This window comes from Amblyomma mixtum, chromosome 5 (assembly GCF_055824585.1).
Source record: "Amblyomma mixtum isolate Tamu chromosome 5, ASM5582458v1, whole genome shotgun sequence".
NCBI lineage: Eukaryota > Metazoa > Arthropoda > Arachnida > Ixodida > Ixodidae > Amblyomma > Amblyomma mixtum.
Window position 1 is genome coordinate 55,364,851 of NC_143016.1, and position 27,582 is coordinate 55,392,432.

A 27,582-nucleotide genomic window follows, 5' to 3' on the forward strand; every position below is an offset into this window, starting at 1 on the left:
GGGAACGAAGCGTATGCCCGTCAAGTATGTGGCGAACTCCAAGGCGTGGATGACTCGGACAATATTTTCAGAGTGGTTAAAGGAATTTAACCAGGACGTCAAGCGGCAAGGCCGTCAAGTTTGCCTACTGCTGGATAATTGCTCGGCGCACCACGTCGAAGGTCTGCAGCTCTCGAACATCGAACTGCACTACTTCCCGGCCAACTGCACGTCCCTAATCCAACCCCTTGACAAAGGGGTCATTAACAGTTTTAAATGCTGTTACCGACGCCGACTAATCCAGAAGATTCTTCTCGACATCCGGCTGGAACGAGAGATGAAGGTTGATATTTATCAAGCAGTCGAGATGCTTGCTGCCTCCTGGCAAGAGGTCAGGGCAGAGGTTATTAGGAATTGCTTTTTAAAGGCCGGAATAGCAAAAAACGCACAGGCTGGTGCCGATGACGAGGAAGACGTTTCTACTCCGTCCGATGTGGCCGAAGCGTGGAACGAGCTACGCACTAACGGTGGTGTACCCGACGACGTTGAACTGGATGACTTTTTGTTTGCCGACAACGCCGCCGTGGCTACAGAGGAAATGACTGATGCAGCACTAGCTGAAAGCGTGCAAGATGATGGTGGTGATGGTGCTTGCGATGCAGATCCGTGTGACGTGCCTACTGCAAAGGAGGTGATGAACGCAATGGACGTTATGCGCCGTTTCGTCGGCTCGCGCGACGATGAAGGAGCTCTACACGATTTAGCTTCTTTGGAGCGGCGTGTTCTGCCTGCACTTGTGCCGAAGAAGCAGGCAGCAATTACGCAATTTTTCAGTGTAAAAAATATTTGAAGGCTGCCTTCACCGGCCGATCCGTGAAAAAAAAACTCCTCGCCCAACGCCGCCTCTCCTCCTCCCGTTCGCTCAAAGCTGCTTTGGCAGCTTTTTTTTTTTCAACGGTCCCTCTCGGGGCCACCAATCGCGCTTCGGCAGAGCATGCGGGCGTTCCCGCTGCGTCTGACTCGAGTTCCCCTCTCTACACCAAGTCGCCTGTGCGCAGACACATGGTGCAGTCGTTTCGCGCCACGCACTTTCACGTGCGCGGCGACGTAAGAACAGTCGTGTCACGTCATAAAAACAATTGTGATAATGAGGTATAAACAGTGTTGTAGGCATAGTGTTGTGGGCTATTTGATTTCGTTTCTGCATCATTCGTACGAGCCTTCACGCGAAACCTGTATGTAACGAAAACCTGCATGTAACGAAAAATCGGGAGCTTTCTTCAACTTCGTTATATCCAGGTTTAACTGTATTGCCGTTTTGGATATCTCCTTGGGCGTCAAATACATTACCATGCCTGATGCTATGCATACAAAAAAAAATAAATTATATAAGCCACATGCTTGATTTCCAACGCTGGGCTCTTTAAAGTACATGATAGAAACAAGAATCCTCTGGCGTTACCGAAAAGCGCACTTGGTTTTCGCGTCGTTTCCGGGCTTGAGCCGGGTTTGTGCAGTTCAAGACCTGGGATAAAGGAGGTCGGGTTACCGCATGGGTCAGAGCCTATGAACAAATTACGGCCAGAGGAGAGCTCTGCAATGCGCACACCTGGGCAAAGAAAAAAAAAACCTAAGTCCACTGCAGCACACAAGGTCCCAACTTACGGTAGTTATTGCCGAGCAGCGGACAGTCGTTGTTTCAGCAGTAAGCATTGTAACTCATATGTATACGAGATCGAGCCATGCGGGGAGCGTGGCAAGAGACATATATGTATATTTTCAGTACTGGCAATGCGAAATTCGATAAAGGGTCTCAAAATACTTGTAGCGGCTCACTGCATCCGCGAAGGGCCTGCGCCCTTGCCAACGGTGAACTACAAAAGCAACGAAAGATTGCCGTTCCCGTGCCAGCGGAATCCTTTCCTTCGGTTGTCCAAAGACACCGGCATGATGCCTTATGCTGCCTCGAGCGCCTTCAGTAGTGAATATTTGCTTCCCGCAGCTGTCAACATGAAAATAGCTAAGCGGGTATCAGCGTCACGAAACATGGGCGACCGACTTCGCTGTCGCTTCCACCCACCACTCACACCCACTCATTGCCACTCACAACCACTCATTGTCATTCATATCCACTCACAACCACTCATTGCCACTCACGCCCACTCACATCCACTCATCAATCATACCCACTCACCTCTATTCACGCTCACATCCACTCAATCGCATTCGCACTCATGTCCACTCACACTTATGACCACCCCCACTCACATCCACTCACTCGCACTCACGACCATTCACTCACACTCACATTCATGACAACCCACACTCATATCCACTCACTCGCACTCACACTCACGTCCACTCGCACTCACGACCACTCACTCGCACTCACACTCAGACCACCCACACTCACATCCACTCACTCGCACTCACACTCATGATTACCGACACTCATATCCACTCACTCGCACTCACACTCACGTCCACTCGCACTCACAACCACTCACTCACACTCACACTCACAGACGTGAGTGTGAGTGTGAGTGAGGCGATATGAGTGCACTCATGAGTGAGTGTGCCGACCTATGCACAAAACTGAGTTGCTTCTAAGCAAATAAAGGTGCATGTAGTGGATGAGTTTCCCAACGACTTTATGCCAATGAGTATAGGTGTGTCATTAGAAAGGAAGGAACCTTTAATGAACCTCGCAACAGAGCGCAAGATGAGACAATGCTTTCGCAATCAAAGCACGTAAGCAGTCTTAACTGCCTTTCGTAATTATTCAATGGCACCATTATTCCAATGCTCAATCATGCAGACATCAGGTGTGAACACTGTGGAGGTTCTTCAATCCCTGGCCCTGGAGCAGAAATAAGCTCAAAAAGTATTGCTGCATTAGCAGTACAGTCCTCTCTAGGCGATAAAGTAGTGGTCCATTAGCGCGTGTGAGTCCTCCACCCCCAGTGCCCCAGCAAATTGGAGTGGACCGGGGCGCCTTCCGGGCCCCTTCCAGACCCAGAAGGCGTCTCCTCCAGAGCAGCCTTCAATGGGTGCACCTCTGGAGCACCCTCACTGGCTGGTAAAAATGCATTGCCCACGTACGACCTTCTGCCCACCATCCATCCACCTCCACTCTCCAGAAGCTCAGGGTGAAACCAAATTCAGAGACAAAAAAGAGAAGGTAATCAATGTAAAAACAAAATATGCAACCAATACTGCTCAAGCAGATCTGTTGCATCGCATCATATGTTCCTCATTTACTGCTCTGTGGTTCCTACAGTAATGCTGACCTTTAAGAACTTGAAGCAAAAATGGTGGATGTGTCATTAGCTTTCCCTTCAATTAGTAATTCTTTCTAGATAAAAAAATACTTAAAATTAACAGTTATCTTTATGCTCACTTACTGTGTATACAAGAATGAACGGAAAACTGCACAACCAGCCAACCACCAAGGGAAGCAGTAAATGACATTTGCTACCTTGCGTCAGCTGCTGAAAAATCGATGGCAAGTTACCGTATTTACTCGGATAATAGGCGCACTTTTTTTCCAGAAAATCTGGCTCAAAGTTCGGGGTGCGCCTATTACGCGGGGTAAAATTTCCGGAAATTTTTCGACTCGCAAAATTGAACACACCACGTAAACGCACTCGTGTACGGGCCGCACCCCGTTTTCGCGAAGAAAATGTTAAAAAAAAAAGATACGTGTAAGGGCCGCACCGAAACTTTCCACGACACACGCGGGAATAGCCTTCGGAATGCACGCGCCGAGGCCTCCGCGATCGGCTCCGGCTGCGCGCAACGGGCGCTTGATCGCGGAGGCCACACACGCGCACAGGAGCTTCCAGACGCCGCCCATGGAGGGCGCCCAAGGCCAAGCTCATCATTATCGTTGTCCTCCGCCGCGGGCTTTCGCTATCTATATCGCCATCAGCATCTCCAGCTTGTTTTTTTTTTTTTTGCTTTCAAGTGACGGGATTTGCGGTAGCGCGATAGTTATCGTGGTTTATGGCTTTGCCGCGGAGCGTTGATGTTTTAGCTCGACGGGCAAGCACCTTAACAGCTACACGGCTGGGAGTTTGCTCTCGAACGCGGCGAGCGTGCGGCAGGTCGGAAAATACGACGTGGCCGAGAAGTGCGGCAGTTGCGACTGCGGCGTCCCTAAGTTTTCGTACGCGACTCCAAGCGCCGAGGTTTTCGTGGGCCTAAGTCGGGAACGTTTCCGGCTGGAGATGAAGCTTTCCAAACAGGCGTTAAAGTGAGCATCCCTGAAAACTGTGTGCGGCTGTTCTACGCGATGTCGTTGTACGTGCTGTGGGTCCGCAGCAGCTGCGACGGCAGCAGCACTAGTAGGGACTAGTAGTCAGTTCAGCAAAAACTTTGTTAAAATAAAGATTGGGAAGTGGGGGGTGGCGAGGCGTCGGTTTGCAATCGTGTAAATACAGTGCTGATCACAGTGCCAAGTTCGGGGTGCGCCTATTATGCGCGGAAATAAAAAAAATCTGATTTTTCGCACCCTAACTAGGGGTGCGCCTATTATGCGAGTGCGCCTATTACGCGAGTAAATACGGTATGACACCATTGCCGTAAAAAAAAAGAAAGGCATCTCTATAGCAGATTGAATCGTACTTTTACAAGCATTGAGGAATCCCTATGTGCATACTATGCAGATCTGACAATGCACTGTTGAAATAGCTGTACCGCCACAAAATTGCTGGAATCTACCCTATCTGTTCAAGAACGTGTGCATACATGCATGCATGCACACACACATTTTGGGGCTACATGTGGACCAACACTTAAAAAGAATTAAAAATCGCTTACACTGCACACAACACGCTCCAGTGTGGTCAACTCTTTCAGCTCTTCATATTCTTTCTTCAGAATCGTGACCTCGTTCTCCAGAAATTTGATCCTATCAAAAGGGAAGAAGAGTTGTGTACAGTATTAACAAAAACAAATGAGAAAACCAGATATACTTCAAGAGCATTGTGCATGCACATAAACGAGCACCAGCCTTTGAGACTGGTGTCCCTCCAAAACTCCACTTTAGGTTCACTACAACACTGAAGACAGATCAAGATGCTGCTAAAGCGTCACACTAGATGCCACACTGCCCGCTAGCATGTACTATATTCCAAGCGTCAGCAGGTGACTGACAGTACAGAAGCAGACCTGACAAAACAGTGGATCTAACAGACCTCATCAAAGGCATAGAGAAAGAAACAGACATAAAGGACCACAGCTGGGAAATGGTGCACCAAAGTATTTTGGATCAATAATGATTTCACCATGCTCACTAAATAAGTGCACAGTTTTGTGTGCCAAGTGTTAACGATTAGTATTTCTGCCCTCAATAAAATCTGTTGGCACTGCTTGCAGCATGCCTTGACCCAAAAGGCAGAGAGTGTGACTGTGCACAGAGTGCAATGAAATCAAATCAGGTCATGCCTGTTTGGCTTAATGCCTCATTGATGTGCTCAAGTTTGTGGCAACACTGAGATAAAGGCGCAGTCGAGCCACACCATAGTTTCTTGCAGGAGAGTTTTGCTAGCTGATGTTCCTTTTCATGCGTGCACTATGGTGCACTTTCAATGCTGTTTTTCGAACACATAACCTTGACTTATTTCAGTAAAAAGAATAAGGCAAATAGTTTTATTACACAATTCTTAAACCCACCAACTTCACCTTTATGCCTAAATCTGGAAAACATCATTAGACAATCTCAGTCCTATATCCCTCACAGCTGCATAGGTAAACTATTCGAGCATATCATGTCATGAAAGCTGCAACGGCACCTGGAAATCATCAGCTTTTCTGCGCACGCTCATTTCCTCAGACACCACCTTTCAACACACACACACGAGATTCCATTTCCATGACAGAATTGCAAAAAGCTAATTGCCACACAGTTTTCACTAAAAAGCAGACAACCATAAATTTTTTTTTTTATGTTTCATCAGTTAAATCTACAGTGGTGCGAAACTTATCTGAAATGCTTTTTTGTACCCATTATACTATTAGAACTTTGGATAATTTTGACTTTCTTTAGAGTACCTTGAGGTCACAATTAATATGGCCTTACTGTGTTGGGTTGGGAAACCAGTGCATAATCGTTAGCTTTTTTTTTTTAACCACACAACCAGTTGGAGACAGCTGGCTGAGTATGAGTCAGTGCCTTTCATTCATATTTTATGTCGTGCTAAAGCATTTAGCTATGTTTGCATGGTGAACTAGTTCTCAATTACTATTTGCGCGCATAGATGTGTAAAGTAGGGGTGCACGAATATTGAGATTCTCAAATACGAATCGAATACAAATAGAAAAAAATGGCTTTGATTATCGAATGGAATATAGAATATCTGTTCAGCATGAAAAAACTATTTAAGAAAATTAAACACGCAAATGCAGTTCCCCATTTTTTCCCCCCCAATTTAGTGAACAGCCTTTGCAATTGATATGACTCAGCAACATATATAAAAAAATATGTGCAGAGAAATGCATACTTCTTGACTAGACAGCATAACAGTACCCAACCTGTAATGTGGTCAGGCAAAATGAAATTCATAAAATGACATTACTCGCAACTAAAAATGCTATGATGGCTAGTAAAACTGAATTAATTTGGAGTTCAAGGGTCCGGGAAAAATTATAAAATTATCCAAAGGTCAATTTAAAACTGCCTCAGGAAAAAAAAAATATATATCTGCCGAAAATGCGAAAATGTGGTGTAGCCACATGAGGAGGCTTCATCGCACAAACAACGAAAAGCTTGTGATGTGCGCACAGTGTCTGCGTGCTGGAAGAACAACGTGTATGTAAGAGAGGAATGCATATAGGCACCGCAGAACAGTGAGAGTGCTTTTAAAAACAAAGAAATGACCAGCGACGTGCCTGCCAGTCGGCGTCTGAAAGCGGCACGGAGCTGGGTTAGGACAGCCAGCAAAAGCATATGCTCAGAAACCGAAACTATGCGGCCAGACTACCTCTCTTTTTCAATTATTCCTCTCTCTCCCTGTAAACAAGCCCTTCTACGACCACACCATTATCACCACAGGAAAAGCTGCATCATGTACCTTTCTCCTCACTCCACACTAGACCACTTACAGAGTGCACACTGGATACAACTGGAAAACAATTCAATCCCATCCCCTCAGTTTGTCCACTTCTTCCACCCCACCCTCTTCCCCCCTCCGGAGCCAGTCCCCCCATATGGTCACTACCTCTGGGTATGCCCACACCCAAGCTGTTGTGTTGGGTTTAGTGGCGCATAAGCATCTAAGGCTATCAAGTGTCAAGCTCAACACCCAACCTGTGTCCCACCCATTCAATCACTCACCTCGGCCTCCTAGAAGACCCCCCCCCTTTTGGCCACACAAGCCAGTGCTCAGCTCAAGCTGATTAACTGGGCCAGGCTGGAGGGGAAGGCCAGAGGACTCCTGGGCTGAGCAGCCCCTCAAAGAGGATTCTATTTGTCTTTTAAATAAAATTTATCCTCTCTTTATCTTCAAACCACAGCTGCCATTCAATTTCCACTTAAAACTGGGATATTTTATGGCAGTGGTGGCGAACAAACTCACTCATCAAGAGATTGGTCCAATGGACAGAAGACCTCAAACCAAACTATGTTCTTCTTAAAATACCTAGACAATGCCTTTTTTTGTCACTCTGTAGACATCATGCATTCAGTGCATCACAGAATTACTGTTTTGCAGCTGTAAGCCACAACAGCACAGAGTTCACCGGGGAATACTGAGGTGTTTACACGAGCAACGAAGTCAAACATGCAGCACTCAAGCACGAGGTACTCACCTCTCAGCACAGGAAGAGTTACTGCAAGTCTGCAAAGCAAGAGTAATTAAGGTCACAAAAAAGCTGCACAAAAGGCTGGCCAAAAAGTTGCAGTGCTTGAGCAGGAATTCACCTACACATAAATTTGCTAGTTAGCTTTCATCAGAAAAAAAAAAAAAAAACATCATACACAGAATGTTTCCGAAAAGCCTGCCCAAAAACAAAGTTCGCATAACAAAACATGTTGCAGGGCTAGTTAGTGCTTTTTCTTTTTCTATGTCCTCATTTCAAAATGCAGGGCTGGATATTAGACATGACGTTCTGCAAGTACTGTAGAATGCCATGCCTGGCCGAAAGAGAACCACGCTCGCGGCCTGGTGCGACTGTTGGCAAGCAAGCTTGGGACAGTATATTCACACCAAATGCACTCCACAAAGCAAAAACGTTTGAAACTGACCAGTACTGCCAACCTGTACGCTGCAATGGCAGCAGTAAGGTACACCAATAGAAAACCAGTCTTAATTTTTACACAGACGCACTGGTGCATAGTAGCCCTGCCTCTATATGGTGACTTTTTTTGGTCTCAAGCTCATCGCTGACAGAGGTCAACTTATCACTACCAGGTTGGACCAGTTCAATACCTCTAGCATACTATATGATGAAAGCAGCTAAAGAACACCGAAAACAAATTACGCTATGCTATATCAATTCATTATAGCATTCCAATAAAAAGAAGAGACTTTCACTCAAAGCAGAGTTTTTAAAAGGTAGACAAGGCCGAAAAAAATTAGATACAGGCATCGCTGCCGGCAGCTATTTTCATGAGTAAACTTTGGTAACGTCTGTATACTTCAATTTGTGTGCAGTCTTTGAGGCAAGGCCTCACCACCATCCTATTCCATTCACGGATTATGGAGTCCATTATCATCTGATCACCATCAGCACCACGAGTTGGAATAAGAGTGGCAGGGGAAAAAATATTCTGTTCTCAACTCTCAAACTCTCAGCAATGACAATTTTTCCTGCCACGCGAACATCAACAAAGGCACAAAAGGCCAAAGTTTAATTTTATCAGGGATAAAAACTGGATGGTGTTGACAGCACTACCGCAGGGCAACGATTGCCTTGATTTGGGCATGCAAGTCACAATAAAGCCTCTTTAGGTGGAAGAGAAGAGTGCATACGTGAGGAGTAGTTGGTTCACTGTCTCCCAAGAGCAAGGCGGCCGACCTTCGAGTTTCTTCTTCCCTTTGAAGGTGTTTCTCAAAGTCACTAGTAGAGATGGCTGCAAGGAGAGTCAGAAAGCCATTTGCATACTAAAAACCAAGAGATTTTATGGCATAAACTAACAAGCGCATCTCCCACAGAAGGTGGGGAGCACATAAAAGCATTTGAGCTTGCATTCGGAGCCCTTTAGCTCACTAGCAAACAGCAGCCATGCAGAAATGACCACACAGTATGGGCACAAAAAAAAGAAATAAAGAACATGAGCTTGACTGATCTGTAATCATATTGATACTAAAAGCATGTAAATGATCATCAAAAGGATGAACAGGGGGGAGAAATAGCATCGTAATAACCATGCTGCTTGTGCATGCGGCTGGTCTTTTTCAAATATTCTGCCCCCAATTGATTATGATGCACCAAGCGCTACTATGCACACCAAACATTCGAAGATCCGCATCCGTTACACTCAGTAGGGCAATGCTTTGGCCACAAAAATGTGCCAATGCACATTTCACATTTCAGCTAGCAAGATGAATGAGGCTGTGAAATGTGCCAAGCTGTTATGTAGGCAGAGAGATGTTTAGTATTTCTAGCCTACCGAATCCAAAATGTCGCATTCATGTTTAGTGTCCTACAACACTATCATTGTAAAGTTGGACAAACTAAGAATAACAGCACACGAGCATGCTGCGAATCATGTAAAGTAGACTATTTCAGACTTTCCATGGAAAAGGAAAGAAATGCTTGCACTGTCATTTGAGAATTTGGCTTAGCAAAGTTAGTCTTAGCGAGGGTTTACAGTCATTCAGTAAAATTTTTTGCTGCCATGCAAGTCAACACATAAGCTGAGTCACCAAAAGGTGAAGAGTTTTAGCATCTGCCCAATTAGCTTGTCTGAAAAATTCTGGCGTCACACAAGCCTATGCAACACTCAAGGAACAAAGTGCTCCTTGCCAAATTGCTAATCAAAAATTTCAATGCCCACGCTACTGAAACCTGCAAGGAGCATTTCGCAGGTAAGGCACAGTAACGTCCATGGACGCTAGGAGGTCATAGGTTTACCGTGAAATGACTCGCTCTCCTCGACGACCGTCGACAGTCTGCCGCACTCCTGAAAAATATCCAGGGGTTCACGAGGAGTTGTGCTCTCCAAAGGAGTCCTCGCCTTGGTCAGATCACGCAACAGGGCGGAAGGTGCTGCCCATGTCTCCCGTCGCTGCTTCCGCCACTGCAAGCCACACAAAGAGCATATATAGAGTCCATGCGCGCATGGAACCAAGAAAGGCAAAATGCGATTTCTGGTTCTGCTCATGCACACGCAAAAAAAAGTGTACTGTGTCAAACTGCAATACAAGCAAAACAGAAATGCTGAAGAATACATGAAATGCTCATGCCAACAATATACCGGCTGTTTGAGCGAACACTTTCAAAAATTTTCAGAAATAGGCTTTTTAGGGTAAAATTATGGGTTTTGCGGCATGGTATTGCCAGGCCTGGCGGACACCAGAAAACCAGTGAATCACCTTAACTAGTAAGCTGGTTAACTAATTTCTAATACTAATTAACTTTTCAACTATTAGAGCTAGGTTCCTGCTTTCAATTAGAGATCTGTAGCCAGCCGTTTGTGATAGCCATATCAGTTTTTAGAATGTCAAAAACGCGACTATCCTTGGCGCAGTGGCTCAACAAAATTTGGCTTTTTCAACTAGTGAAGTGTACTAAAGAGGTTGCTTTGCCTGCATACTTTCAAAAGCGCATGTATTTTCACATGATGTAGCCAAACTTTGTCAAGCCACAGCGGCGAGGGTAATCGCATTTTCGAAATTCTAAAAACTGATATGGCTATTATTAATGACCGGCTACAAATTTCTAATTATGGCTAGGCGTCTAACTCTACTAGTTAAAAAGTTTATTTCTGGTGTCTGCCAACTGTGGTAATACTATGCCGGAAATGGCATATTTATACCCCAAAAAGCACATTTCTAAAAATTTTTGAAAGTGTACGCTGAAACACCCGGTATACGAAATCATTGCAAAATAAGCACAAAGTAAGCAAGTCCATCAGAGCTTCAGGTAAAAAATTCAACCGCCTCCATCCACGCGTGAGCAAGCGTAAAAAGTTCTTTCAACCGTCGCCACCCATGCGCGAACGTGCACACATACACGCACGCACTATGCACGCATACACGCACACACACTCTCTCTGCCAGGTGCTTTAGGGAAGAAGAAGAGAGAGAGAGAGAACTCTACGGCTTGCCTCTGCTATGGAAGGTGCTGGCAGGGTGGACACAACCAACTTTTCTCGCAACGACAGGACCTTGCTGTTCAGCTCGTCAATCAGGGAATTCTTTTCCTGCAGAGTCCTGCACAGGTCCTTGTCTTCCATGGCCTGCATGCGTGGTGCAAAGTTCACGGAGTCAAGTGCAGAACGAAAAGGGCAGTCAAAGCCCATGCATGAAAAACATCAGATGACCAGAGGCTGCCAAACATACGGGACTGAGTGCAGGCTTGCTTTAAACAACAAGGATTACTTAACTACGCAGGTAAGCACTCCGATCTTGCTACCATACGAGGAAGCCAAATTCCATTCAAGCACTAGAGAATAAACTGAAAACTACCCTCTAATAACTGCTTTCTTTTTTCTGCCGACTACATTAAAACTATCGCTTTCCTTTCCACAGCTCACTGTGCTGCCAGTAGCCTAAATTAAAGCTTTTCTTTTTTATACTCTTTATTCCAGCCCATTATAATAATTATCCTCCTTCCATTCCAAAGATATGAGTAAGTTGCTGTTCATAATTTGGCAGTGACAGAAAACAGCATTTTCGCGCAGTTTGCGAATGATAGGCAAATTATGCACATTATAGGCTAGAGGGTAATGTTTACAATGCTCATGAAGTTTCATAAGAGACAACCATGATTACGTGCGTTTACTTCTAAGCTGTCCAAAAGAAATGTGAGAAAGGTACACAACGTCCAGATGATATGAATAACACTAGGCAAGTGTACTTAGAGATAGTATTCTACCAAACGCAAACATCAGTGGTTTGGCTTATTGGGGTTTAACGCCTCAAAGCCACTCAGGCTATAAGGGACGCCGTACTGAAGGGCTTCGGATATTTTGACCACCTGGGGTTCTTTAACGCGTACTAACATCGCACAGCACATGGGCCCCTAGAACTTCACCTCCAGTGAAATTCAACCACCGCAGCCGCGATCGAAGCGGCGTCTTTCGGGTCAGTAGCCAAGCACCATAACCACTGAACCACTGCAGCGGCACACAGCAGTGGCTTTTGTAAGCATTGATCAGCTTTACCATTGCTAAGCTGCATACCTGCCAAGTACACCCACAACTTGCTTAAGTATAGAGCCGCATGTATACAGATGGCGCCAGATCAGAGAGCGCAGCCAAACTAACAGTCACACTATTGGTCCAGCACTGCCCGCCAAGGCAGGCTACACTTTGCCTGCAAGGAAGCATCCTGAGCAGCATACTGCAGCTGCTATTAAAAATAGTAACATATCATGTATATCTACAGTCCTCTGTAGATGTCTCCTCACAGAATTATCCAATGACTCCAGTAACAAGATAATGCAGGTGAGAGCAATACATAACTGCACAAAACTCTCTCTACAAAAACTATAATGCAAGGGCCTGAACTATTCATGCAAAAATGAGACAGCAGAGTAAAGAGAGCACAGAAAGCAACACACCTTAATCTGACACTTCAATTTCTCAATTTGCAGATGGTAGCGACGGATCAAAGTGTCGTTGCTGATGGTCTCATTCACCACAGGAGTGTTTTGAATCTTCTTCGCAGAGCTTGCAAACTGCAACAAATAACATGTATAGGCGTGTGTTGCATTCTTTCAATAAACTTTTATTCACTTCACTTCATGCATTCTAAAGGGGCCCCAAACACCTTTCATCAAAATTGAAAACCTGTCCACTGCCAAAACCTGGCTACTGCTTATGGATTCACCTTATGCAATAATTCTGATAGCAGTCTGCATCAATGGAGTCATGAACTGAAAACTGGTCCTAAACAGCTCCATGGACTTACAACCGCATCTGAAATTGGCAATGCACTCAGCAGAAGCTGCACTGGCATTGAGAGACTTTCGCAACAATTTGCTAGGTGCATTTATGTTTTAATTTTTGGCTCTGGTCCATAAGCAAATGAGTCTCAGCTTAGCAGGCCAAGAAAATGCAGCGACCTCCATGCCTTCCTCAGTGAAGCTGCTCCCACTGGCACCTGCTAGATTTGCAACAACGAATCATGAAAATGACATATGCTTCTCTAAGCTGCAGCAGAATCCCACCAAAACGCTTTCTTTGTGAAGTGAACGTAGATAAGCCCTGTGTTCCTCTTGCAACCGAGCAAGAACAGCATTCACCACCTATCCTCTACCTGCAATATCTTTGCCAGCTGGCTTGCGTGCACTAAACGGCCTTCCAAAGTACGAGACAGCACAACACTGAGCCAAAGACTACACTATACTCCGTTTCATGCATAGCAGGCAACGATGCCAAAGCAAACGCGCCTGTCCGCGCCAGCGAAGTCCAAACCCAAAAAGCAGTTCACCATAAAACCAATGTGAACAGAAGCATATTTTGTTGCAACAAGCAAGAATTACACTGGCGGCATGATAAGCAATTGGTAGGATCACTTCTGCTCAGTCTGCGCCCAATCTGCGTGGTATACCTTGCAGGCTGGGCCAGCAAGGCATACCTCGTAATTAGCATTTGAAGTTCTGAGATCGCTCGCAGTGGTTGAAAGCGACACCGAGCGCACTTGGTGATCAGAGCTGTCCCTGTCTCACGCCCGCTTTAGACGAGCTGGTACATGCACAGGCGCAGATTGACATGTAGGCAGTCTCTGTGCTTAACCAGCAGTTTTAGTGCTGCCTTTCTGTTTTTTCGGGGGGGTCAGCACGTCGCTTTGGAAGGGTGTGCGGGGTGTCACAAAAGCCAGGAAACTCTTTTCGGCCATCATGCTCATAGGGAGCATGTTTTTTTTATTGCAGGCCAGAGTTTATGGTGCCTTCTTGTTCAATATAACAGAGTTGTGCAAAAACACAGTTGTTCGTTGTATCTAAGGCGCAGTGCCATTGGTTCAATGCATAATTTGACGGTAGCACCATCCTTGTGCATAATAAGCGTTATAACTGCGGCCAATATAAGTGGGCTCGACAGTATGTGAAAGACATGACATGCATATCAAGTCCCGCTTTAACTGTACGAACCTGCCCAAGCAGCCTAGAGGTAGCATGTGACTCTCAACCTGAAGGTCAGGAGGTTTGATCCCTGACTAATTACCCCAATTTTCTTTTCAGCGCCATTAATTTACTTTATATACTTATATGTCCTAATGTCGTTTGAGTCATGTTGGGGCCTATCCCGAGTTCTCTAATGTTTTAATCACTTCATTCCACAGCTTCACGTGTAATGTCACGACCCTCTCAACTAATGCAACTTTTTCGCGCACACCGGCGACGATGACTAAGTCGGATTATAACAGGACCCTGAATGCTGTTGCGTTAAGAACTGCACTTATTCAAAAGGCAACCAAGGGCCGGAAAGACTGCATTGCTGTACCTGCTTTGTGGTTCTTACTAATGCTGTAGGTTCATTACAACAGTTCAGACTGAGCAACCGTACCATTTGCCACCCAAGTGTCAGAACATGAAGAAAGACTGAAGAAGATATATTCAGTAAAGTTGGCTCAGCAACCAGCCAGGGCAGGGAAGGTGGGGTAGGGTTAAGTGTGGCCTTCCATGAAACCCTGCATGTGAACACGTGAGCCTCTGTACAGCACAGTCTCCTGGGTACCGTTCCGAGGTCAAACCCGACCCTCAAAGGGCACCAGCGCTGCATGGCGCTCCTGTCACATATGCAGATCTGTGCTTCATCAAGTCACCTGCAGTGTGCGATGGGTCTGGTCTGCACAGTAGGGGTTGACTGTGCAGACAATGGCAGTGTGCGCATTGCCACCAAGGGAGCTCCTGAGAATCCGGGTCAGCTTGGAATCCCTGAAGTTGATGTGGCCCCTGAAGAAAAGTGCGTAACATACTATAAATGGGAAACGGAGCTGCCAAGCAGTGCAGCAAAGCCATGCATATGCACGTACATTTGCTGTCGTACTATCTTTTCACTGCTGAAATCCCAAATCTTAACATTATGCTCTCCTACTGTGCCCAAAATGCACAGCCGTTAAGCTCATGCTCAAGTGTTCATTCCCATTAGCAGATTACACATATGCACACACAGAACAGGAAACGACCATGTACACAGTTTATAAAGTACCAAGCAAACAGGCTTTCAGCATGCATAGATTTTTTTTTCAGTATTAGGAACGCAGCCCTTCCAAACAGATCAATTTCTTTTAAAGCATATTTTACCGATCATAGTCGAGTCACACTCAGAGAAGCAGACTTAGCTTCATGTGACCCACGCAGGTTGTATGACGAACAACTTCTTAAACACTTTGTCAAGCATTTTATGAATAAGAATAGTCAAGCTGAATGTAAATTTAGAAACTTAAAGCTTGTGGAAACACTCTCAAACAAATGTAGTTCCTTGGGGATTAAGGTTAGGAAAGAAAATTTAGAAGAAACAGAAAATCAGCCATTTTGCACAAGCCTGTTGACTAGCCAAGGTCATCGTCAGAAAAAAACGGGTTTAGCATCCTGAAGTGACACAATGAAACAATTTAGACCACCTGGAGTTCTTTAGTGCACGCTGACATCACACAGCAGCTCACACACGAGAAGTTCCATGCACCTCTGGACAGAGTTCTGTCTGGTTTGGTTTATGGGTGTTTGACGTCCCGAAGCGACTCAGGCTATGAGGGACGCCGCAGTGAAGGGCTCCGGAAATTTAGACCACCTGGGGTTCTTTAACATGCACCGACATCGAACAGTACACGGGCCTCTAGCATTTCGCCTCCATCGAAATTCGACTGCCGAGGCCGGGATCGAACCCACATCTTTCGGGTCAGCAGTCGAGCGTCATAACCACAACCACCGCGGCAGCTCCCGTTGCAGTTGGCAGTTTTCGCAGTTCAATCTTTTCAAAGGCAACAACGCTACTTAAAAGTAGGCGCCACTGCTACTGTGTCATACCACAAAGGAAGCTCCGAAGGGCAATTTCATTTCGGAGCAATTCTGCGATGACATTTCCGACAATGTGCACTTAGAAGCTTCCGACGGAACTTCGAAAAATCGACGCTGCCGCAGAGTCTCATCTCAAAAGCCAACGACCACCGCCCAGGTGTTTGCCATATAATTTCAATATATTGTGTAATTTCTTTAAGCTGTATTCCTCATTAGGACCTTGGGACGATTCAGACATTTTCCTCGGTCCGTGTACATAGGTAAAGCTCGTTAGACTGTTGAAAGAGCACTGAAATCGGTTTGACATATCCAAACTAAATTACTTTATATTTCAAGGAGACTAATTCATTACTCTGTTGTAGACCATTTCATTATAATGGGGTCAGTGCTTTTCTTAACAAGTTATGAGAAAAAACAGATACCGAAAAACTATTAGTATCTATGATGCGAGCACAGTTCAACCCCAGAAACACACAGAACCGAGAAGGTTTTGTGTATACTTGTGATGCTTTGGTTTAAACAAAGGAAACCCTTGCAAACCTAAAATTGCTAACAGGGCTAGACTAGAGCCCAACTTCGAGAAGTTTTACCACAAAGGTAAACAAACAACATGTCTAAGATTACCTATCTCCTCGGCTGAGCTTTGAGATGACTTGTGTAAGGAATGTGAGAGAAAGGTTGATGCAAGTACTCTCACGAAAACGTTCCCCAGCCTCTCCACACTGCTCTGAACGCTCCGAGCCTGCAAGATCCACGAGATTCTGAAAGAAAAATTAACAGATCAGAAACCAGGCCAACATCACCGTAGCTATTATGCATTTAAGCTCACTAAAGTCAGAGTGTTAATTTGGCTTTCACTTCAAGACGAAATGAGGGAGCAACTTGTAGTACCTGTGCTAAACAATGATTTTGCTAACAATGTTTAGCAACAGTGCTTGCAATGAAGCATTTGCCAATTAAAAAAATTATAATAGGCTTTAACCAGCACTGTACTGGGCGTCACTCTGCGAACTTCTGAGAGCAAGAACTAAATTTTTGCTGAACAGCCAATATTAACGGAATTGCAGATGAATTTTGACGACCCAACTTTTTTCGTCTTAACGGAAACTTGAGTGTTCAAGGTGCTTTGTTTCACAGCGGTTCAGCAATAAATGCTGAAGAAGATTTTTAATGAGAATATTTCGATCAGTGGATGCATCCATTTTCATGTACCCCCCGACTGGAAACGATCAGCGAGCGCAACAGCATTCCCGCAAAAGTGATAAATAAAAAACTAATATAGTCCCAGCCATGGGACAGTAATTAGACAGTTTTAGTATGCTGTAGCATCGATTCGAGTTTCCACACCCACAGCTCCCATGGGACAATGACTTACACCTTGTCAATGACAGTTTTAATGAACTATGGTTACCACTTCAACCAAGAAATATAGAAAACCATCTGGCAACAAAAGAGCAAATTCAACTGATCAGTAATTTGAAGGCAGCATCCCTTTTCATCGAAAGTACTATGGTGCACTAGAGAGGGTGCAAACTATAACAAAGAGCGACCAAGATCTGGTCACACTGAGGGCTACACTAAAATTTGCAAAGTTTTACAACAAAACATCTCTTCGGTTCGTTTATATAAATTTCAACGCCAAACTGAAGTTATAATTCCTCGTTTCTTTGATATTATAGTCCTCAATTCTTACTATACAAGACAAGACCCTTTCATTTCCACCATAATTACATGACACGTTTCTGTGAGTTGTTGGTCCCTTTAACCAATACCACCATCATGCACACACAGCTGCACGATTAAATTACAATGCAAGAGCAACTTTTTTTCAACAACCGATATAATATGAGGCATCCTCACAAAAGCTTGGGATGCTCTACTCCTAGCTGACACTCCGAATTTGATTTCAAGATCAATCGGGGACAGCCTTTGAGCGATTTGATTAGTCAGTGGTACTAGTATACACACTCAATGTACAGCCTCAATGCACACTCTCATTTCCTCCGACTTCTGCAGAAAGTTACCCTGTTTTGTTCACCTTGTGTACGTGCTTCACTATGTTGGAAAAGGCTGCTCAGCTGCACTGACACATGCCATTGAAAAAGAAGCAAGTGGCAAGTAAAACACTCACCAACTGGCCGACCGTGACTGCTCTGTCCGCACCGTCATCTCTTAAGCTACTTTCTATAACCTGCACACAACAGAAAGAAACAGTCCTGCATAAATACAAGAAGTTCTGAACACTACACACCCTGCATAGGATTACACTAGAGCACAACAAGCAAATCAAAATTCAAGCTTCAGTACTGGAAGAACACAAGCAAGAACCAAGAATTGCGTGGCGAACCAAAGAATAGCTCATTTCTCCGCTTACCTATGGCTCCATAAGCAGCCATTACTCACTACACGAACATCACTCCACAATAACGGCGTGCCTGACATGCACAATTTATGGCAACAAACAAACACCTCAGCTCAAGACCATCTAATGAAGACCTGCTGGTCTGACGTTACCATTTTCAAGCTATTGAGTGGGTCCCCGCTGACCGTGGTGAAAGCGAGACCACAGGGAGAGGGCCTGTACAGGACAATTTATACAGAAAAGCAAGCAGAAAGCAAAGCCCCAAAAGCTACCATGCTATCCTCACTATATCTGAATGACTTGCCATAAGCTGCTCTGAGATTTTATGTACGCGGATGACACTGCACGCACAGTTACAGCTGACAACCATGAGGATTTAGAAGTCAAAGCAAACACTGAATTAGAAAAACTTTCAAGCTGGTTTCTTATAAACAAGTAAACAATTAATTCCAGCAAAACCAAATACACAGTGTTCAGTTCACGAGAAAAATCACTGACAATAACAACAAAGTTAAAATTATTATTAACGGTCAACCGTTTGAGCGAACAAACTCATTTAAATATCTTGGTGCCATTCTAGATGCATATCTGTACTGAAGAAACAAGACTGGCGCTGTATGTGCCAAACTGGCTTGTGGCTGTTATGCCTTGCTGCAGGCAAGAGCTTGTTTTCACAGCCATATATTGCGTGCCCTTTATTTTTCCCTTATTAAAAGTCACTTAACATACTGTGTAGAAGCATGTAACTCTTATCTTCATCCTATCCACAGATTACAAAAACTGGCTATCCGTAAAATAACACAGTAAACATGACGAGCAAACTGGCCTACTGTTCCAATCATTGAATATCCTTCTTTTCAATCTTTTGCATTCATTAAAATTAGCAATCTGTATAAATAACATAGTAAAATATTCTTTCAATGCCTCTGCTTCACTCTCCATCTTGACTCAGGAAGCTCACATACGGTAACTTTAATCTGCCACCAGTTAATAACGTTCACAGTGAACGGTTGGTGGAATATGCAGGAACCAAGATTTGGAATGGTTTACCGCCAGCGATAAGACAGTCCCGTGAAGCCTGTGAAACATTGAAAGCATATTTTATGACCCTTATTTGACCAGTGTTATTGTTTTCAGTAGCGATGCAGCGATAGCGTAGAGGTAGAGCATCCGCCTCGCGTGCAAGAGGACCGGGGTTCGAATCCCGGTGCCACGCAATTCTCCACCGGAATAAATAAAAAAAAAACCGCGTGTCGATGGAATTGCATAACCAGGCTTGGAGTGCGGCCTGATTTCGGTGACCAGAACCGACAACGCACTTCCTCATCAGAACAGGATTTGGCCACCCTGGTGTAGTACTTGGCCACAACCTTCTATGAACAAACCAATTAACCCTTGGCCCTCAGTCCCCAGCGGCTGCGGAGCAACTGACCAAGGCGGCAGTCAGATCTGTGACGCAGCAGAGGGTGCTAAGAATCTCTGGCTCAGGACAGGCCGCCATTGGAAACTGAGCCTGGCAACATTTAACGCAAGAATCTTATCAAGTGAGGCCAGCTTAGCAGTGCTGTTGGAGGAATTAGCTGGTATTAAATGGGATGTCATAGGGCTTAGTGAGGTTAGGAGGACAGATGAGGCGTGTAGAGTACTAAAGGGCGGGAATGTACTGTGCTATCGTGAATTAGCCGATAGGCGAGAACTAGGTGTGGGATTCCTCATAAATCAGGATATAGCTGGCAACATCGAGGAGTCTTACAGTATCAATGAGAGAGTGGCAGCTATCGTAATTAGGCTTAATAAGAGGTACAAGCTGAAGGTGGTGCAGGCCTACGCGCCTACATCAAGCCATGATGACCAGATAGTTGAAAGCTTCTATGAGGATGTGGAATCGGCAATGACCAAAGTAAAATCACAGTACACTGTACTGATGGGCGACTTTAATGCAAAGGTAAGTAAAAAGCAGGCTGGAGACAAGGCGGTAGGTGACTATGGCATAGGTTCTAGGAACAGTAGGGGAGAGTTATTAGTAGAGTTCGCAGATGGAAATAATTTGCGGATTATGAATACCTTCTTCCGCAAACAAGCAAACAGGAAGTGGACGTGGAAGAGCCCCAATGGTGAGACTAAAAATGAAATAGACTTCATACTGTGTGCACACCCTGGCATCGTAGAGGATGTGGAGGTCCTCGGTAAGGTCCGTTGTAGCGACCACAGAATGGTAAGGTCTCGTATTAGCTTAGATTTGAAGAGGGAACGGAGGAAACTGGTGAAGCGAAAGGCTATTAACGAGTTAGCATTAAGAGGGAAGGTAGAGGAATTCAGAATGTCGCTGCAGAACAGATTTTCCGCTTTAACTGAAGAAGACGACCGTAGTGTTGAAACAATGAATGATAATCTCACAGCTATCGTTACAGAGTGCGCCGCAGAAGTAGGTGGTAGGATGGTTCGACAGGATACCAGCAAGCTATCTCAGGAGACTAAAGATCTGATTAAGAAACGCCAAAGCATGAGGACGTCTAACTCTACAGACAGGATAGAACTAGCAGAGCTATCGAAGTTAATAAATAAGCGCAAGGTAGCCGACATAAGAAAGTAACATGGAGAAAATCGAGCATGCTCTAAGGAACGGAGGTAGCCTAAAATCAGTGAGGAGAAAACTGGGCATAGGTAAAAACCAGATGCGCTAAAAGAAACAGGGCAATGTCATCAGCAATATGAATAAGATAGTAGAATTAGCCGAAGAGTTCTACACAAATCTATACAGTAGCGAATGTAATCATCAAGTTACTGAGGGAAGCAGTCGAGCACAGCCAAGGGATATCCCGCCAGTAACGAAGGAGGAAGTAAAGAAAGCCTTAGGAGCAATGCAAAGAGGGAAAGCAGCTGGTGAGGATCAGGTAACAGTAGATTTGTTGAAGGACGGAGGAGAGATTGTGCTACAAAAACTAGCCACCCTGTATACGCAATGCCTTGTGACCTCGAGAGTACCAGAAGCTTGGAAGAACGCTAACATTATCTTAATTCATAAGAAAGGAGACGTCAAGGACTTGAAGAATTACAGACCAATCAGCTTATTTCCGTTGCCTACAAGGTATTTACTAAGGTAATCGCTAACAGAGTCAGGACAACCTTGGACTTTAGTAAACCAAATGATCAGGCAGGCTTTCGTAAAGGATACTCGACAATAGACCACATTCACACTATCAATCAGGTGATAGAGAAATGCGCAGAATATAACCAACCCCTATATATAGCCTTCATTGATTACGAGAAAGCATTTGACTCTGGAAACCTCAGCTGTCATGCAGGCATTGCGGAATCAGGGTGTGGAAGAGTATTATGTGAAAATATTGGAAGATATTTATAACGATTGCACAGCTACTATAGTTTTCCATAAAGTCAGCAATAAAATTCCAATACGGAAAGGTGTCAGGCAGGGAGACACGATCTCGCCAATGCTCTTCACTGCCTGCTTACAGGAGGTATTCCGGGGACTGGAATGGGAACAGTTGGGGATAAGAGTTAATGGAGAATACCTCAGTAATTTGCGATTCGCTGATGACATTGCCTTGCTAAGCCACTCAGGACAAGAACTGCAAAGCATGATCAATCAGCTAGACAGGCAGAGCAGAACGGTGGGGCTAAGAATTAACATGCAGAAAACCAAAGTAATGTTCAACAGCCTAGCAAGGGAACAGCAGTTCGCAATTGGTAGCGAGGTGCTGGAAATAGTACGAGAATATGTCTACTTAGGGCAGGTAGTGACCGCAGATCCGGATCATGAGAGGGAAATAACTAGAAGAATAAGAATGGGGTGGAGCACATATGGCAGGTTCTCTCAGATCATGAATGGTAGCTTACCAATATCCCTGAAGAGAAAAGTATACAACAGCTGTATCCTACCGGTACTCACCTGTGGGGCAGAAACGTGGAAGCTAACAAAGAAGGTTCAGCTTAAGTTAAGAACAACGCAGCGAGCTATGGAAAGGAAAATGTTAGGTGTAACGTTAAGAGATCGGAAGAGGGCGGAGTGGGTGAGGGAACAAACGCGGGTTAATGACATCTTAGTTGCAATCAAGAGGAAGAAATGGGCTTGGGCAAGGCATGTAATGCGAAGGCAGGATAACCGCTGGTCCTTAAGGGTAACGGAGGGGATTCCAAGAGAAAGCAACCATAGCAGGGGACGGCAGAAAGTTAGGTGGGCGGATGAGATTAAGAAGTTTGCGGGGATACAGTGGCGGCAACTGACAAAGGACAGGGTTAATTGGAGAGACATGGGAGAGGCCTTTGCCATGCAGTGGGTGTATTCAGGCTGATGATGATGATGATTGTTTTCAGTTTGTATCTTGTGCTGTGTTGCTTTGGTTAGATTGTTAACTGTACCAAAGCATGCAAACTAATGTATTTCCTCCCAACTCAATGCTGTGTTTTGGTCTTTTTTGCTAGTAATATTGTACTGTCCATTTCACGCAAAAGCCGTGTCTTTGCCTAAACACATTGTTTTTGAACCCCACACACTAGCCTCTGGCTGTGGGTTCAAACAGTCTTTGGTGATTTCATGGCAAAAGTTGGTTGGTTGGTTTATGGGGTTTAACGTCCCAAAGCGACTAAGGCTATGAGAGACGCCGTAGTGGAGGGCTCCGGAAATTTCGACCACCTGGGGTTCTTTAACGTGCACTGACATCGCACAGTACACGGGCCTCGAATTTCTCCTCCAAAGAAATTCAGCCGCCGCGACCGGGATCGAACCCGCGTCTTTCGGGCCAGCAGCCGAGCACCATAGCCACTGAGCCACCGCGGCGGCTCATGGCAAAAGTAGAAAAATGAATGAAGTGAAGCTTAGACACATCGCTAGAGTGGACAGGTGTCGCATGGTGTTGAAAATTCTCCCATAACATGCTCAACTCCACTCACTTAATGGACGAAGCACACATGCGCAAGGTTCCCTAGTTCACTCATGCCAACGTAGCCTTCCTGCCAGGCAAGTTGGGAGTGCCAATTGCGGACTGTCCATCACTTTAACACATCACGTTGAATCCCGAACTGTCAGTAGTGGTTCGTAACACCACTCAAGGAGTCCCTTCCTTAAACAACCAGCTGTCCTAGGTACTGCACTTTTTGGCCTTGATCTCCATGGTCATAACTGCCATGTCTTCTCAGCTCGACTGCACACCACCTTAGAATCTCCGTTCCATCCTCCTTGTTCTATCGCCTTTCCACGTCACAAGCACTTCTTCGCTGCTGTATTTGAACTTGTATTGTCTGCAGTGACATCACAGTGGCTTCATCCAGTTTGCTATTGGTTGACATTGTCCCAGTTAAGCACTAATTGGTTTTCTGTTGGCATATAAGGTTCCTGTAGGGTGCAACCTAGTTACCGTATATACTCGTGTATGAGCCCCCCTCGTGTATATCCTGCACCCCCCCCCCCCCCCCACTTTCGGCCGCAAAAATTTGAAGAAAAAAAACTAAAGCAAGCCAAAAATGCGCCTAGTCCCACAAACTGCTGCAGGATGGCGCCATATAGTCCACACACCTCATCCGTTATCACCGCTGCCCACAACGCTTCCATGGTTTTCTGTTTCCGGTTTTCACGATGCCTTGCCCAGCGCAATTTGGTCTTTGTTATCCGGTGCTTCAGTTGGAAGTGTGTAGACTGCCTGTGGAATCTGTTGAGTTGCGTGCGCCGTCGTGTGGCAGGCTGCATGCTTTTGAACGCGAACAAAAAGCAATGGATGGTCCTACACCGCAGGCTTCAAACTTCAAGGGGCAAAATACACTGAGGAACACTAAACACGAGGCCGTGCACAAGTTTTACATCCACGAGAATTGTGTTCGCTGCTGGTGTATGCACATGCAAGACCTCACTGAGACTACCCGAACCCGGAAAGCTTTCCATGGGAAACTGTGCCAGTTCTCAAAACTTGAAGAGGACCTCGTTAAGTACATTCTCACTACTAGAAGCAGCGGCTCCACGGTGTCTATGGAAATGATCTGCATGAAGCCTATGAACATTCGACCTGCGGACTTCAAAGCCAGTCGAGGGTGGCTTCAACGTTTTACGGAACAGCACCAACTCTCCATCCGCCGTCGAACGACGTTGTGCCAGAAGCTGCCAGTCAAATACAAGAACCAAATAATGAAGTTTCATCACTTTGTCAATGCACTTTGGAGGGAGCATGAGTAGGACCTCTCACAGATAGGCAATGCCGATCAGATTCCTGCCTGGTTCGATGCCCCTGAAAATTGCACAGTGGAAGACAAAGAGGCAAAAAGTGTCTCCGTGCGCTCTACTGGCGACGAACGGCAAAGGTGCACAGTAACGCTTTGCATCACCACTGATGGAAGGAAGCTTCCACCCTACGTTGCCTTTGAGAAAAAGACTCTGCCAAGAGAAAAGTTGTCCCAGGGTATCACGGTTCCAGTGCAAGAAAAAGGTTGGATGTCTAACGAGTTGGTCATAGACTGGCTGAAAACAGAGTGGCAGAACCGACCAGGAGGGTTATTATGCCAACAGCTTTAGAGGGCACTTAACAGACCGAGTGAAGACTTGGCTGGCTGACTGCCGAACGGACATGGCCACAATTCCTCACGGCCTAACAAGCGGGCTGCAGCCGCTCGATGTCTGCGTTAACCGGCCATTCAAGATGGAATTTTGGCGGTGCTATGCCGAGTGGATGGCCACACGCAGCTAAGGAACAACTCCGACAGGGCTGCTGAAGCGAGAGTCCCTTCAGCAAGTGTGTGCTTGGATTCTGCACGCGTGGCGTTCGCTCTCAGTGGACACCATCTCAAAGAGTTTTAGAGTCACGGGGCTGTCAAACGCCATGGATGGCACAGAGGACGACAAGCTTTGGGAGCACGCCAACGAGGTGAGCTAGTACAACAGCGGTGAGAGTGCCGATGAGCTGAGCTGGTTTGACGGCGATTATCTGACACAGTAGTCGCAGTGGCACCACAGTGTGTTAATGTGTAGCTATAGGCCTGATTCATGTAAAACCCGCATCTGAGAAAATTTGATGAAAAAAAAGTGCAGCTTATGCACAAGTATAATGGTATGTGTTGGGATCTGCTGGTACCAACTGGGAGATTATGGTTAAAGCTAAAAACCTTTCTGCTGTTCAAACAGGAGACCTTTTCGCACAGTTTATGTGGTGACGTTCTTCAACTAAATTTTTCAGCTAAACCTCTTCAATTGTGCCTGCTATAAATTACAAAATAAGGCCAAAATTTACTGAGAAAACTTTATTAACCATCCACCATTAACACCAGTGGGACATTAATGAGCCAGTATATGAGCACAAGTCCATGGTGTGAGTGTATAAGTTCCACATATAAGTTGAGTGTATAAGTTCCACATATAAGCTGAAAAGGTTCAACATTACAAGTATCTAGGGGTCTATTTTTCAGAAAATTTGACATGGAACCGACACATAGAATATTTAACCTTAAAGTCATCTAGAACGCTAAACCTCATTCGACGAAATTTTCATAAAGCCCCCCCAAAAGTAAAAGAACAGCTATACGTCACTAATGTTCATCCAGTACTCGAGTATGCTTGTGTGGCATGGGACCCTCGAAGCTCTTATCTCGTGGAAAAACTTGAACGCATCCAAAACCGCGCTGCCAGGTTTGTTTCTGGCAACTATAATTTCCGTAGTAGCATCACATTAGTTAAAGAAAACCTTAGGTGGAAAACACTGGCTCACCGGAGACTAACCGCAAAATTAGAACTTTTTTTCCAGATATACTCTGATCTCACGGGAATAAACAAGAGCTTGTACATTCTACCTCCACATTTTATCTCTGAACGCCGCGATCATAACTTGAAAGTTCTTGTACCGCGATGTCGAACTGATGTGTTTCATAATTCTTTTTTTCCTCATACTTCTTCAGATTGGAATAGGCTTCCCAAGAGCACAGAACAATGTAAAGCGGATAAACATTTTCACTCTTTCCTGGCGGCCAATCTGTCGTAGAAGCTTTCCACCTTTTCAGAACTTGTTTTCTCAGACCGCCATTTCAGTGATGCGTTACTATTTTATTTTAGACAAATGTGCCTTATTGTTTATTTTCAATATTTGTGACATGCTCATTTTATGTATATGTTTACTGTTATTGTTCCCCCTGCTATAATGCCCCTGGGTGCTGCAGGTACTTGTATAAATAAAAAATAAATACTGCAGAGCTTTGCTGCTGCTCTTTGCTGGTGCTTTTTGAGTGGGGTTTTCAGCTGTGTTCTCACCATAGGTACTTCTGCATGGTTCTGTAGGGCGGCTAGAATTTAGCATAGGTTGCATGCATATTCCTTAATTCTTTGCATGGGGTATAACATTTAGAAACTTACTACAACAATTCTTGTAACTTTCAGAAAGGTTATAAAATGAAGGGACATTATATAAATGGTTTATCCTAAGAAATGTTATTGTTTCAGCGCTACCAGGGCAGTTACTAGTGCTGGAAGCCACAGGGAATGGGCCGATAAACAGTTTGAACAGGGACTGTTGACAATCCCATTTGGACATTTTCACCCGAGATGGTTATCAGGAACTAGACAACACCAACGGTACTGCACGTTTTCAGCAGTCTGCATTAGTCCTGCATTTCACCTATTTTCAATGCAAGGATAGTCGGTGGCTGCCATTTAATGCCATAAGTTGGAATTCACCACTCTCTTCCGCATCACAGTGTATGTACGCTCTGCACCGACCAGCTTACCATTCTGAATATGGTGTGAGATCGAGAACTTCGCTGGTTGGCCTCTGTGCTTGCAACATGGCGGAGACCTGTAAGACATGCACTTCTTGAGCATGGGTCAAAGTATTAGTCTTGCATGCCCGTGCTAACTAAAAATTAGGCCCTGCAATACAGCTGATATAGGAAGCGGGATAGAAGCATGCAGGCAAATGGGATTATCCGCTCTATTCATGCCCAGAGCCTTCACACACTCTCTTGCCTTCAAGAACAAACACTGCAGAACTACTTGCACCACAGCTAAATTAGTGCAGTCACTGAGATTGTGAAACTCGCGAGTCGTTGCTATTGGTACCAAAATAATACCAGTAGAAGGTGGTGAAAGAAGGTTGAAATACCATGCAAGCTTGCAGTGCACT

The 27,582-nt window shown here is 45.1% G+C and overlaps 1 protein-coding gene across 3 annotated transcripts in view; it reads right to left on the reverse strand.

Moving 5' to 3' along the window:
• LOC149342210 (uncharacterized) overlaps window positions 1-27,582 on the reverse strand; it is a 65,845-nt gene that overhangs the window by 25,124 nt on the left and 13,139 nt on the right. For all 3 annotated transcript variants that reach the window (XM_089544505.1, XM_089544503.1, XM_089544506.1), the window contains 10 exons: window positions 27,188-27,255; window positions 18,242-18,301; window positions 16,735-16,871; window positions 14,916-15,045; window positions 12,709-12,825; window positions 11,252-11,383; window positions 10,057-10,222; window positions 8,952-9,052; window positions 7,789-7,817; window positions 4,801-4,891 (listed from right to left, as the gene is read on the reverse strand). In XM_089544505.1, coding sequence (XP_089400631.1) covers window positions 4,801-4,891; window positions 7,789-7,817; window positions 8,952-9,052; window positions 10,057-10,222; window positions 11,252-11,383; window positions 12,709-12,825; window positions 14,916-15,045; window positions 16,735-16,871; window positions 18,242-18,301; window positions 27,188-27,255 — 1,031 coding nt within the window. The remainder of the gene's footprint in view (window positions 1-4,800; window positions 4,892-7,788; window positions 7,818-8,951; window positions 9,053-10,056; window positions 10,223-11,251; window positions 11,384-12,708; window positions 12,826-14,915; window positions 15,046-16,734; window positions 16,872-18,241; window positions 18,302-27,187; window positions 27,256-27,582) is intronic.